We start from the raw sequence: 14,299 nt of genomic DNA, 5'->3' as shown, positions 1-14,299 counted from the left end.
CTTGCATAGTTCCCATTTCTGTATAGCTGTATATCCCAGATTCTGTAAAGTTATTTATTTCATATTCTGTATAGTTTTTCATATTTATATCCTGTTCATATCCTGTACATAGCTTGTACTCACTACAGCCTGTACATACTTATAGTTATAGAATATTCACAACATACTTCATACCGTGTACATTATAACATACCATAATAGACCCATTTCTGTAATATACTCACATATCTATATTATTGCTAATATATATTGTAATATATCTATATCACTAAAGCACTTCTGGATGGATGCAAACTGCATTTCGTTGCCCTGTACCTGTGCATGTGCAATGACAATAAAGTTGAATTCTATTCTATTCTATTCACTTAAAGGAGCCTCGCTGTGACGTAATCGACCTTCACATGCGGCCTCCGAAGGACGCAGGGACACAGCCCTCCTGAGGATTACCCAGAATCCCTTGCTAATCCTAGTGGGTGCAGGGCGACATTTGACACTGGGTGGCGCTATTGTGCCAGGATGTAACCCTTTAACTCTATTACATGAGCATGTGTATTTTGCGCATTAGCGGCCTGGACTTCTGCCTGGAGTCACGTGACTTTTCATTGAAGGGGCACGTGCGCCGGAGCTTCAGCTTCAAACGGACCATCACGAGCAGGAAGCGGCTCCCATGGCCTCTCCACTGAAAGTGTGCATAGTCGGGTCTGGAAACTGGTAAGCTCTTATGATGCTGACGTTGTTGCCGGACGCGGTGCTGCAAACAGGTTGTTGCATCTGTCGGTGTGCGGAGTGTCGTTAGTGCCTACCTGGTTTGTAAGCGTCCTCCTGGAGTCAGCTACGAGGAGCTGGAACAGAGCTTCTTCAGCATAAGCACAGTGCTTTCCTGGTCGTGTTCCTTTTTAATTTCATATTAACTGGTGATGTTAGTTTAAGTGTTGCATGTTTCAGGTGACACATCCGGAAGTTTGCCTTTTTCCAACAGCTGTCCCCTCTGTCTGCCGGCATCCTGCGGTTTGACATATGATACAGGGCTCGCTGAAAACAACAGCTAGTCTGTAGTTAATATTGACACGTATATGAATTTCCATTCTGTTCTGACAGAAACACAAATTATTCTCAGCAAAAAAAAGTTAATTCGATGTTTTATTCCGCTAAACCATAATAATGTGGTTCGGTGAGATAAATCTGAAGCCAACATTTACCCCTGACACCAGCTGAGTGAAGGGACCTCGAGCTTACCTGCATCCGGGTCACTCTTTCAGCTGTTCATTTAAAATATGCGCACAAGTTCACTGGTGATGGTCAGCAGCCTGCTCCATAAACATGAAACTATGGCGTTATGTTGTGAGCCCCTCACAAACAAATAAAGAAATGTGCCATATGCTTCATGAGCACAGAGGGAGGGCGTGCTGGACATCAGTCAGCATAGAAACAGACCAAAACTTTAAGAACCGGGTTTGTTTGATTTGTTTCCTGTAGGCTGTAAGTAAGTGTTGTTTATTTCAGCATGAAACACGCGCCGTAGTAAGTTCAGGGACTGATCCGTGTGGTAACTCGAGCTTCAGTGCCTACAAGTGTCTCAAAGTTTGATGTGACTAAAGACTGAAAATGTCACCGTCACCAGTTCATACAAGCCTGAGTGCATGTCCATGTCAACATGACTACAGGTAACATTACAAAACAGTGTTTTCTTCAAAAATAAATATGTTTAATGAAGCCTGCTGATTGGACTTGTACAGAGTATTATAGTTCCCAGATTGATTATGACGCCACTGACAGCATACACTCACCACGCATGACCAGAGTTTCTCATTTGACTTGAGGATAAAAATGTCAAATGTTTGTTTGTTTTTAATTGAAATGTAAGATGGTAAAAACAGTAACAGTGGGCTTAGTAACTCAGCTATGGCTGTCAGAGTAGACTGATGTCGGGTCAGATTGTGCTTACACTGGGAAACAAAAGCAGAGTTTTGTTATTTTATTTTCCCCATAAACCTTAAAAGGCATCAGTGGCAGACTCTGCTATAAAATCAGTGAGCGTGTTACAGCCCATCAGTGTGGTGTTTAGTGAACAATAACCTTCCCTTTGTCATCTCTGGACTCTTAGTGCATGTTTTCACCTGTGTAACACCTCGATCAGAATCTGTTTTGTTTACATGAAGCAACAGTAGGATCGTGTTCCCGGACAAGAACACTAGCACACCTCCTTAATCCTTCATATGCTTAATCACCTCTCACACCAACTCTCTTCCACTCGAAAAATTCACAAGAATGAAGCTAACGAAGTAGTTTAGGATGGTCCAATTGATTAGCTGACTGAATGATTAATTGATCAATGCCTTGAAACATCTAGAAATATTTGCTGATCTCTGTGTCTTTGTTGCAGGGGCTCTGCTATTGCCAGGATTATCGGAGATAATGCCAGGACATTGCAGCATATTGCTATCACTGTGAAGATGTGGGTGTTTGAAGAAAATATTAATGGCAGGAAGCTTAGCGACATCATCAACACTGAGCATGAAAACGTTAAGTACCTTCCTGGATACAAACTACCAGAGAATGTGGTGAGAAGTAGTATGATGTCATTCTTTTGCTGAGCTCATTAAACTCTGCAGAGCACTAAAGCTGCACTATACTGCCAAAAGTATTCACTCACCCAAGTCATCGAATTCAGGTGTTCCAGTCACTTCCATCAAGAACCCAGGCATGTAGACTGCTTCTGCAAACATCATAGATCAGTGTGATGATGGGATGCAACAAGGCCGGTCATAAATATCCTCTTTATCAAATATTCCACAGTCAGCTTCTAGTGGTATTTTAACAAAGTCGAAGCCTACCACTCAGCCACAGAGCAGGGTCAGCGCACAGTGCACCGAGGTCACCGGCTTTCTGCTACAGGCCTCCAAACTTTATGTTGCCTTCAGATTAGCTGAAGAACAGTGCATAGAGTTCTTCATGGAATGGGTCACCATGGATGCTGTATCCATCACCAAGCACAATGCAAAGCATCCGGTGCAGTTGTGTAAAGCACGCTGACCTGAACTCTAGAGCAGTTCACTGGAGTCACAAATCGTGCAATGATGGACAAGCTGGCGTTTGGTGGCTGCCAGGAGAGCGATACGTGTCTGACCGCAATGACTGCAGTGTCCATATCGACATGGTTGAGAGACTTTGGTGTGGAAGAACTCGACTAGAGTCCTCACCTCAATCTGACAGAACACCGCTGGGATAAATTAGAGTGGAGACTGCGAGCCAGGCCTTACATCAGTGTCTGACTTCACAAACGCGCTTCAGGAAGGAGGTCAAGAATTTACGGAAGCTTGTTTCTGCCAGTAAAAAAGAAAAATGTATCCATAACTCGAAATTTAGAGTTACCTCTGCCAGTCAGTAATCTACATGAATGTCATTTTCTTGTTACTTGGAAGGATATGGCGCGCTCAAAACCGGAGCGCAACAAATTGGCGCCTGCGAGAGTTCGTTCGCTGATAGTGACGCCACGTGATTCAGCTAATAACACAAGGCTTTCATCATGTGTGAAGCCAGGCTGAAAATAGTCAGCAGTTTGTGCATTCATGACTGGCTGTAGTACTGGTAGCTTAGCATAGCATTTGTAGCTGAGGGTAACAAGGAAAAGACGGCATTCACGTAGCTTACTGATTGGTAGAGTTGACTCGAGATTTGGAGAAAATAAGCACACTACGAAATGTGGAGATCCTTCTCGTTAAAGCTGAAGCTGTTATCGTTGCAAAGGGTTGGATGACTTTCTATTAAACCCTTAGATTAAGACTGGGGTGTCACCCCAGTTCATGTATGGCTGAAGACAGACGAGTGAATATTTTTGGCAATATGGTGGAAGTGTGTAACACAGTACGGTGGGGAAATCACCCAGACTCACAGGATTATTCAAAGCCTACTCAGCTTTGAATTGAATGGCGCTTCTGTCGTCTCCATAGGTGGCTGTACCAAAGCTCTCTGATGCTGCTATGGGAGCTGACCTGCTGGTGTTTGTCGTCCCTCATCAGTTCATTAGGAAACTCTGTGATGAAATGGTGGGCTGTGTCTCTGCCAGAGCTCGAGGAATCACGCTCATAAAGGTAATGATGCCCATTTCACCGTCTCGCTATCTCACACTCCACTGCTGCTTTTAACTTTCCAAATTCTGCAGAGCAAAGACCTGACACAGGATCTGAGCCGTGCATACAAACTCAGCTGAACATGCCCGGAGTAGCTTTGTTATGTGGATTTGCTTCTAACAGGATCCCTAATGATCAGGATAAGCGGTCACATAAAGCTGTTTTTTGGTTCATATTGCCAGTAAGTGTCTCCAGCCATCCATAAAACACAGCGAAGGTCTTTGGGGTAGTAAAGGTGTAAGGACATTTGGCACACAGACTGCAGTAGCCAGGGATCCGGTGATGTGCAGTATTCATTTTGTGATCAAATATGTCGACAAAGTGAGCGTGTGCGCTGAAGAGTGAGTTTGATGTTTGGATGCCTCTCTTCCACAGGGACCCCCCAACATTCTGATCCAAGCACTGTAAACAAAAACACACTAAACTCAGAGTCCAGTGTTTGTCTGTTTCAGTACTCATGACGCATTCATGGCTGTGTATTGCATTAGTACATATTTTGAGCACATATTTTGCAGGGCAGCCTGTAAGTGCTGCTGTCAAAGCTTTGGCTGCACCCTGGAGCTACGTGGCAGGCAGGAAGAGCCACAATACAGCACTTGGAAAATGAGAAGTAAACTCACAAGCAGTCTTTTAATGTTACGCTTATACCAAGTACAAAATAATATAGATCAAAAACAAGGAAACCAAAACTACAGATCTTCTGTGAACCAGCGCTAAGAAGGGCAAACCAAGCGTCCCAGCAGGTCTCACTGCCTGTCTTGTCTGTCATACATCCCTCCTGGCACGTATCCACCTACTCCACCCTGCCTGCACTCTTCTTCACCTCTCTTTTGCACTTTTCCATGTGTCTCTTTCATTCGCATACACTAGTCATCACATGACCTGCAACACCTTCACCTACTTTTCTGTCACCCTCAGCTGCCACGTAAGATCCCACAGTTCCTCTCTTGGTGCCTCATCTTTCTCTAGCTCCACAGGATCACATCGCAGGCGTCCATCAGCGTACTCAAAGCAAGCGTCACGTCTGTAGTGCTCTTTCTCTGCATGAAGCCACACTCCCCTTCACTGATCATCACCTTTAACCACTCTTTCCCATACCTCCATGGTATCTGTCTCAGGCTTTATCCCTCAGTAGTTACTACAGCTCTGCACATTACTCTGTTCTTAAAAACTGGTACCAGTGCACTTCTCCATTCCTCGGCCATCCCCTAACCAAACAGTACAATTTGAGTGTGTAACACTGTTGTTTCGAAGTCTTCGGTCTGTAGTTACAGGCTGTTTGTAGCCTGTCCAAATTTGGCACGAGTGTCATTTTTTGCATTTGCCATCAACATGTGTGACTCATTTGGTGACACTGAGGTCTATTAACAAATTTCTAGGCACAATAAGGGGTGTAAACTATAACGCATGGTGGAAGTAGATCATATCTATGTGTTTTGTGGATGCTGTGGTCTTACTGGGCTCATCAAATGCTGATCTCCACAAACCCCCTATCATCAGTCAGAACTGGTACCTCAGAATCCCACGTCATGGCTCTGAAGCTGAAAAGACTCCAGGTTAGAGAAGAATTGCTTCCTCTAGTCAAGAGCTCAAATATCTCTTGTTCACAAGTGGGTGAACAGGTGAGTGTGAGATGGACTGGTTCATCATCTGCAGTTATTTGGACTCTGTTTTGGTAGAGAGGGTGCTGGTGAATGTGTTTGGCTGCAAGCTGTGGGTAGTGACTGGAAGAATCAGGCTACATCAGAAATTAGCTTCATTTCAAGGGCTTAGCCTTGGGGTGAAGAGGTCAGTCAGAAGGAACATATCAGGGGGAGGCTGGTTTCCTCCCTTGACTTTCTGCATGCATCCATCTACAGCATGGGTATAAGCAGCTGTGTCCTTTATGGCTCATCCTGTATGCCATCGCTCATCCACCACCGCCCCTCTCATTACTGTCTCAGGGTATATATGAGGGTCCAGAGGGCCTGAGGCTGATCTCTGACGTCATTCGTGAGAAGATGGAGATTGATGTCAGTGTCCTGATGGGAGCAAACATCGCCAACGAAGTAGCAGCTGAGAAGTTCTGTGAATCCACCATCGGTGAGTAGAACCCACGTGGAAAATGTTATTCAGTAGATTCTATTACTGCCTGCTGTAACTGGCATGTTGTGGATTTAAAAAGAACAAACGGGACCTGGAAGAGAAGAAATGTGTTTTGTTTTTTTGTCCCCTTGGCTTGATTGGATGGGAGTGTAGGGTCTCTGCCTGGTTTAGGAAGCAGACTCATACTGGCAGAGTTCATACTGGGAGATGGTGCGTGATCTGAATTTGAGTCAGCGTTCTGAATAAAGTGCGTGCTAGCAAAGATCAAAATTGTGTAAAACTGAGCTGGAAACCATGTGGAGCTGGAGCTGGGAGATGCTGTGGGCTTCATGGCATTCACACGTTGTGTAATAATGTAAGGACAACATCAGATGGATTCGTCATTAATACATATAAAGCTTCAGAAAAGTCTTTTAAAAGATGTATTTGTTGCGGATCATGAGTAATGTTCCCAGCGAGTCTTTAGTTGTTTTTTCTTAACTTAGCTTTAACTGGTTAGCCTGGAATTTTCTGGATTTATTGTAGGGCTGAACGATTATGGAAAATAATCTAATTGCGATTTTTTTTGCCCCAATATTGCGATTGCGATATGCGATTATTTTTTTAAGGTCTTTGTCTTCTGTATTATTAAACAAAGACAAGCAATACATCATATAGTATGGCCAATACTATATTACATTAATTTTAAACTGTTCTTTCCTGGAAGACAGACCTCTGTTATGATGACATGAGGTGATGCATGAATTGATGACTGACATTTTTATTTAACTTCTTCAATCACAACAGTATATTTGAACATACACAATAGTTTATTTTTAGCTTACAAACATCTGAGCATAAAGTGCTGACAAGGAACCCTGGTGTAAACATTAAAATGAAAGTCAGTACAATGTGCAGATTGCAGAAATATACATAAACAAAATCAGTGGCTTTACCACACTCAGTTTTCGACATCTGTGAACTACTAGACAGTCATTCAATTAAAAAATAATATTAAATAAATAAAACTAATAAATAAAAAATACACACATCTTACTGATCTCTGCAGTCAGTAACATTACACATAAAGTGCAAACATAATAGCAATTGTATAAACACACACACAAACACGCCTTTAAAGTTTAAAGGCGTGAAATTGGACGGTCTAGTTCTGATTAGCGTCACCGCTGTCTCGGTGGAGTTTAATAAACTCGGCCGTCTGCTTCTTGCTATCTAAAATATAACCAGACACTGGTGTAAATTCTCGACTGTCTCATACTTCTGTTTAATAAGTTTTCTGTTTGACGTTTAGTCAGCTGTGTGAAAACCAAGGAGGAACCCACCCGGGGGATTAATAAAGTTTTATTTTATCTAATCTAATAACTTTAATCTCAGCCAAACCGATTTACTCACGAACAAACAAAACACTGAAAAAAGCCCAACAATAACATTTTTAGGTTGTCTAAGTGACTTATATATTACGTTTAACCCGAGCAGCGAAACTCCGCGGTGATCTGAAAATGATGTGCCGGGAGTTGTGCCGTTCTCGGCCGCATCAGTAACCCTCGAGCTCCCGGCTAGCTGTCGAGCTGGTGGGTAGCAGACACCTCTGAAAACGTCGAAGCACTTTTGCAAATATGGGATATCTTGATAAACCGAGCAGATATTTGATGTTTACACAACTACTTTCTCGCCTGAAAATATGTTAAAAGTTTATTTTGTGACCCAGAAAGATTAGTATGAGTAATTTTAAAACTTAGTAGCGGCCGCCATTGTTGGAAACTGGAGTTTGGCTGGGCCGCGCTATGAATTCTGGGATATGGTAGTAATTTGGACAGCCTTCGGCGCGTCGCTGTGACGTAATCGGTCTACAAATGCGGCCTCAGGAGGATGCAGCCCATGAATTTGGACATGTCCAGAGTATAATCGCAGCCTTTGCGGTTAGAAAATTGCACTTGATCATGTCGCGATATTATCGCAAATGCGATATATCGTTCAGCCCTAATTTATTGCCATGTTCAAAGTTCTCCAAACTCAGCCTTTGCACCAGAAATCGTCTTTTTGTCACTTATTTCATTTAATTCCAGTTTCAGTTTTCTCAGATTGCTAACTATATGTTATTGTGGTGAAGGTTTTTTCATTATTTTTCTTGTTTTAATAGTAAAATATTATTCTGTTACTACTTTTCCTGCTTCCTTTAAACGCACAGTGATATTACTGGACGCTCAGTGTTTACACTGCCTGTTCTTTTGTGAAATAACTTGCTCTTTAAGAATATCTGCTCATTGGTGGTGTAACTCCTTTGTGTCTCTGAGAGACAGACACCAGTCTGAGTGTCTGTGATATCCCTCATAATGGAGCTGCTAACTAAAAGTAGTCTAAGCAAGAATCTGAGTGCTGTTCTGGTGAAAAGAAGTCCCTGAGAGCTGAACGATGTAAAGCCAAGCATCACAAAGACCAAAGTTACTCATTTATTGTTCGAGCATGTCTGTAGACTCCCTGTTGACTGCTCGGGAGCCTCCTTGGGTGGATTGGGAACAGGACCTTGCCAACCAATAGCTCCAACAGCTCTGTGCTTCATTAGCAGGAAGCCAAGCCATGCATTAGCAATTAGGGATTAATCATCTATTCAAGGCTATTTTGAGAACTGATGAGCATAATGGTCAGTAATGCGATAAGACAGTTTCAAGTTTACCTGTTCAAATAAATTAGTAATTAGTGATCTGGCTTATTTGTGTACTTGAGCCTAAAGATTATACTTGGATTAGACTGATTTCCACATCTCCTGTGATTTGTCCGTCCATCCATCTTCTGGGGCCAGGTACGGTAGGCAGCAGCCTAAGCAGAGAAGCCCACACCTCCCTCTCCCCGGCCACCTCCTGCACAGTGTCCTGGGTCTGCCCCGGGTCCTCCTCAGAACACCTCACCCGGGACATATTCTTGCCAGACGCCCGAACCGTCTCAACTGGCTCCCTTCTGTCATGGTCCTGAGTTTGGTGACCCAGTGTTTGTTTTGGATTATTGACGTGTGTGTGTGTGTGTGTGTGTGTGTGTGTGTGTTAGGCAGCAGGAATGTGGAGAATGGTCTACTGTTCAAAGAGTTACTGACGACTCCAAACTTCAGGATCACAGTAGTGGAGGATGCTGACACAGTGGAGCTGTGTGGAGCTTTGAAGGTAAACACTTACACATGACACTGAATCAAATACTCTATAATCACATGGCTACCAGCACGGTCTCTCTGTAGTTACTGTCGACTGTAAGGATGTTTGGAGTCTAAATGTCTGTGTAACACTGAAATGTGAAACCTTTTGCTGGTAAAGAGGCAGAACCAGTGTCTGTGGTTATGAAACCAAACTGTCCTTCGTTCCATCTTGAAATATGATTCGACGCCTTCGCCGGGACTTCTTTTGTCATATTTTCAATGGGTGTCAGATATGTAATTGGCCACAGGTGTTGACTGCATGGAACCTATGAATAAACTGATATTCCAAATGCTCTGTGGTTTGGTGAATGCAGCGTCGATGATTTTCATCATTTTATACTATATGTATATATTTTTTTAAGAGTAGTGTTTAAATTGGAGCATGGGTGCACCAACACACTTGAACAGTCGTGTTAATAATGAGCTTTATTAGATGTGAGGTGATGCACTCATCAGTACATGATTTTCAGTCTTCTGTTAGTTGCATTGAGAGCTTTACATCATTTTCTAAATGTGTGTTTTTGTTTTGTTCATTGCTGGTGAAGAACATCGTTGCAGTGAGTGCAGGTTTTTGTGATGGCTTGCAGTGTGGAGACAACACCAAGGCAGCTGTGATCCGTCTGGGCTTGATGGAGATGATAACCTTCGCCCAACTCTTTTCTAAGAATGGCGTGGTTTCCACATCGACCTTTCTGGAGAGCTGTGGTGTGGCCGACCTCATCGCTACGTGCTATGGCGGCCGCAATCGACGAGCAGCAGAGGCCTTTGTTAGAACAGGGAAGGTATGTGCACCGTCACGTTTGGTTGTTGTAGTGTATCTGCTCTCTTTCCTCATTACGCATTACTATGTAAAGCTTTATTAGCTCGAACTGTTTTTGGTTTGAAATGACGAACTGCTTTTTAATTGTGCACTTTCTTGTATTTTCTTCTTGTCACACCTGCTGATAGAGCATTGAAGTGCTGGAGAAGGAGATTTTCAATGGTCAGAAGCTCCAGGGTCCTGCCACCTCAGCTGAGGTTTACCGCATCCTCCAACAGAAGTGCCTGGTGAATAGGTCTGTAATCAAGTTTCTTTGTCTGTCTATTGTATTATTTTTTTTTTCTTTTTTGACATGTAACGCAGCTCTGTGCTATATTTTGACTGTAAACTACCTGTCAAAAGTTTGAACATTTATTGGTTTGTCTTTATTTTTACTAAGTAGCCGCCCTTTGCTTTGTTGACAGAGCTGCAAACCCTCATCCTTCTCTTAATGAGCTTCATGATGCAGTCACCTGAAATGGTTTTCCTCACAGGTGTGCCTGACAGGGTTCATTGGTGTAATTTGGGACCATCAGTTGTGTTGTGCAGCAGTCAGGTTGGTACACAGCTGACAGCCCTGTTTGACAGAATCAATCAGCTAAGTAAAGAGAAATGACATCATTACTTTAAGAACTGAAGCTCAGTCCAGAAAATTGCAAAAACTTGAGGACGCCCCAGGAAAGGAAGACCAAGAGTCGCCTCCACTGCTGAGGATGCATGCATCTCACCTCAGTGTTATGTCTTTTCGGGTTCTTTAAATGAACAAACGGGATCGGGTCAGTTTAGCCCCTTTTACTCAGCATCCGCATTTATGACGAAGGGCAACAAAGTAGAATGGCTCATTTTTGTGGACAACCAGCGTGAGCCTTGTGTGAAAAGGCGAATGTCTAACCCAACGTAAGGATGACAGAAGGAACCCACAGCAAATATATTTAATCAAAAATAGCCAGGTCAACTTCTATTTCTGTTACGGACTAGTAACATTTCTGTCCGTGAAATTTACCCATTCGTTATCTCTACGGGAATCCTCCATCACTCTAATTATTACCCAACATCATTTGCCCTTCATAGTCACTGCAGCGTGACATTTCCAACAGTAGGTGGTGCCATCGTCCCATTTAGCAGGATGTAACTTGAACCATTTTTAACTATGTTACACATGGTTCCCACTGTGAAGCATGGAGGGGAAGGTGTGGAGGTGATTTGCTGGTGACACTGTTGGGGATTTATTCAAAACTGAAGGCACACTAACCCAGCATGGCTACCACAGCAGCCACATGCCATCCCATCTGGTTTGCTTTTACTTGCACCATCATTTACTTTGTTTGAATATGACAATGACCCGAAACACGGTCACCTGACCTAAAGCCAGTGGAGACGGTTTGGGATGAGATGGAGAACAAAGTGAAGGCAAAGGACCAACGAGTGCTCGGCTTCTCTGGGAACTCCTTCAAGACTGTTGGAAAACTGTCTCAGGTGACGACCTCGTGAAGCTCATGGAGAGAATGAAGAGTGTGCAGCAGCAATCAAAGCAAAGGGCGGCTACGTGGAAGAATCTCAAATATAAATATGTTATTTCACACTTTTGTTTACTAAATAATTCCACATGTGTTCATTCATAGTTTTGATGCATTCGGTTTGAATCTACAGTGTAAACAGTCATGAAAATAACGGAAAACCATTAAATGACAAGGTGTGTCCAGACTTTTGACTGGTAGTGTATAACAAGTACAGAGCTTGAATTAGGGATTTCAATTTTAGTTTATCTTTACATATAATTGGGAGCAGTGGGGAAATGCCTCAAAAATACGCATATACATAAAATGGTGACAGAGGGACCCTTAGGCCCCTCCTCGATTCAGAGATGGTCTTTCCCTTTTCACGTAAATGGCCCCTTGACTCTGCGCTCAGGATAGGACAGATTAGATGATTAGATCATGTCTACATGATCTAAAAGCAGATTACTTCAATCTTCCTGAACAGGATAGGGTAAGTATCAGTCCCTGATATGATTCACACCTACTGTACTCTGTGAGCGCCTGGCAGCACAAGAACCAGGCTAACCAAAGGTCAGAGAGTCCTGATCCCCCAGAAGGGACTGGCCCCCATCCAACTACCAACCAATAGCCTGCCTCAGCACAACAGCGACGCTGCTGTCAGGCATCATAGCAGGTGATATGGTTGGAGATTTATTAAGAATTTAAGATAGATCTTAACCAGAGCTCGTGACCACAGGGATATAAATAAACTAGTAAATCAACAGCTTCACTTTTATGTTGAGATCTTTCTTCACCACCATGGACGACATCAGCCTGTCTGTCAATCTCCCAGTCCACTCCTCCCCTCACTCGTGAACAAGACCCCAAGATACTCCACTTGGGGCACCAGCCCCTGCCTTCTTTGGTGACAACCATGGTCTTGGAACTGGAGGTGCTGATTTTCATTCCTGAGTGGTGGGCTGCAGACCACTGTGAGCTGGAGCTCACCACTAAATGAAGCCAACAGAACCGTGTCCAGGCAGACTTCCCAATATAACTGCCAGAATCAGTAACAAAGATAAACCCTAGCGAAGTCCAACACCAGGGGAAGAAGCCTGACTTACCGCCACCGGTGTAGTCCAAGCTCTCGCTGTGGTTGTACAGGAACCATGTGACTTGTAATAACAGACCAGACACCCCATAGTCCCTCAGCACCTGCCACTGAATCCCTTAAGGAATGTGTTGAAATTCCTTTTCCAAGTCCACAAAACACATGTAGACTGGTTGGGCAAACTCCCACGTGCACTGGAATGTCCCTGACTTGATAAAGAGCTGGTCCAGCATTCCCCTGTCCAGGACAAAAACGACATTAATGAATCTGACGTTCAACTAATGATGGATTCTTGCTTCCAGTGCCCTCACCTGGACTTTCCTGGGGAGGTTGAGGAGTGTGTTCTCTCCATAACTGGAGCACAGCATTAAGTCCTCCTTACCAAAGAGTGGTTTAAGTGCCTAAGTGACCTTGCCCCCGGTGACGGGCGTCATCCCTTTCCTCACAGAATCTGCTTCCTGTATGGAGGTCATGTCAGTGGGATTGAGTAGATGCTTGAAATGTGACGGCGCCATTTCTCCCCCATGTGGTTCGATGGCTACCACAAGCCACCTCTCAGCCGCTTATTATTATTATTATTATTATTATTATTATTATTATTATTATTACTACAACTACACACTTCGAAAGGATTTGAACTATTTTTAAACGCAGAAATAGGTAATAAAGAACAAACTCTCCCTAAACTCATTGAAGTTACTGTAATGAACCGCACTAGGATTCTACGCTGAAACAAACTGAAATATGTTACTGGGTCGTTTTGAGATCGTAGAGATGGTCATACTTTGGCTCATCAGTGTTTAGAACTTTCTTTCTGACTTTAAATTTGAATTTATTTACTTCTGTATTGTTGTTGTTTATCTAGTCTATATACGTTTGTTACATGTGAAATTAATAACTTGAATTTTCTCTTTTCTGCTTTGTCAAGCTCTAACTCTGTCCTTCCTCTCTCCAGGTTCCCTTTGTTCACAGCAGTTTATCAGATTTGTTTTGAGAAGAGGCCAGTCCAAGAAATGATTTCCTGCCTGCAAAGCCACCCAGAGGACATGTGATCGCCTGGTGCGTCTCAGGAAGCTGTTGTTTTTCCATTGATCATTTTCATTCTAAGGTGAAGTTTGCATTAGGTTCTTATTCTGTCAAAAACAATCCCCAACAGCTTTAAATAGAACACCCATAAAATAAAAAGTCCTTTATCATTTCAATTTGTACAAACTGTCAGAAAAAGTTCTTCCAGGCTTCCAACAGTGTAGGATGAAAAATAAATCCCCGTGTTAAAACACAACAAAGACTGACTCTCCCACTCAGTGTGTATCCATGCCAGCCCTTGAACCACTGTCACATATGAAAACGAGGTATAATCTGAGCTTCAAAACCATGGAACAAATCACCCAATAACATCTATATAAGTGAAATTGTGTTTTAGCGTGGGCCTTTTGTGGCAGCTATATTTGTTTTTGTTACCTACACGACCAACTTCACATTTTTCTCGGCAGGTTGATTACCAAGCTGCCC

The 14,299-nt window shown here is 43.1% G+C and overlaps 1 protein-coding gene across 1 annotated transcript; it reads left to right on the top strand.

Moving 5' to 3' along the window:
• The first annotated feature begins 667 nt into the window (after positions 1-667).
• LOC146622192 (glycerol-3-phosphate dehydrogenase 1-like protein) lies at positions 668-13,839 on the top strand. The gene is made up of 8 exons (XM_085364976.1): positions 668-711; positions 2,384-2,561; positions 3,951-4,091; positions 6,074-6,212; positions 9,258-9,370; positions 9,945-10,181; positions 10,348-10,454; positions 13,743-13,839. The coding sequence occupies exons 1-8, from the start codon at positions 668-670 to the stop codon at positions 13,837-13,839; spliced, it is 1,056 nt and encodes a 351-aa protein (XP_085221102.1).
• The last annotated feature ends 460 nt before the right edge of the window (positions 13,840-14,299 follow it).

This window comes from Diplotaxodon limnothrissa, linkage group LG11, assembly GCF_057381915.1.
Source record: "Diplotaxodon limnothrissa isolate DT_005_m linkage group LG11, D_limnothrissa_male_GT1.1, whole genome shotgun sequence".
Lineage (NCBI taxonomy): Eukaryota > Metazoa > Chordata > Actinopteri > Cichliformes > Cichlidae > Diplotaxodon > Diplotaxodon limnothrissa.
This window is presented reverse-complemented; position numbering and strand designations above follow the sequence as displayed.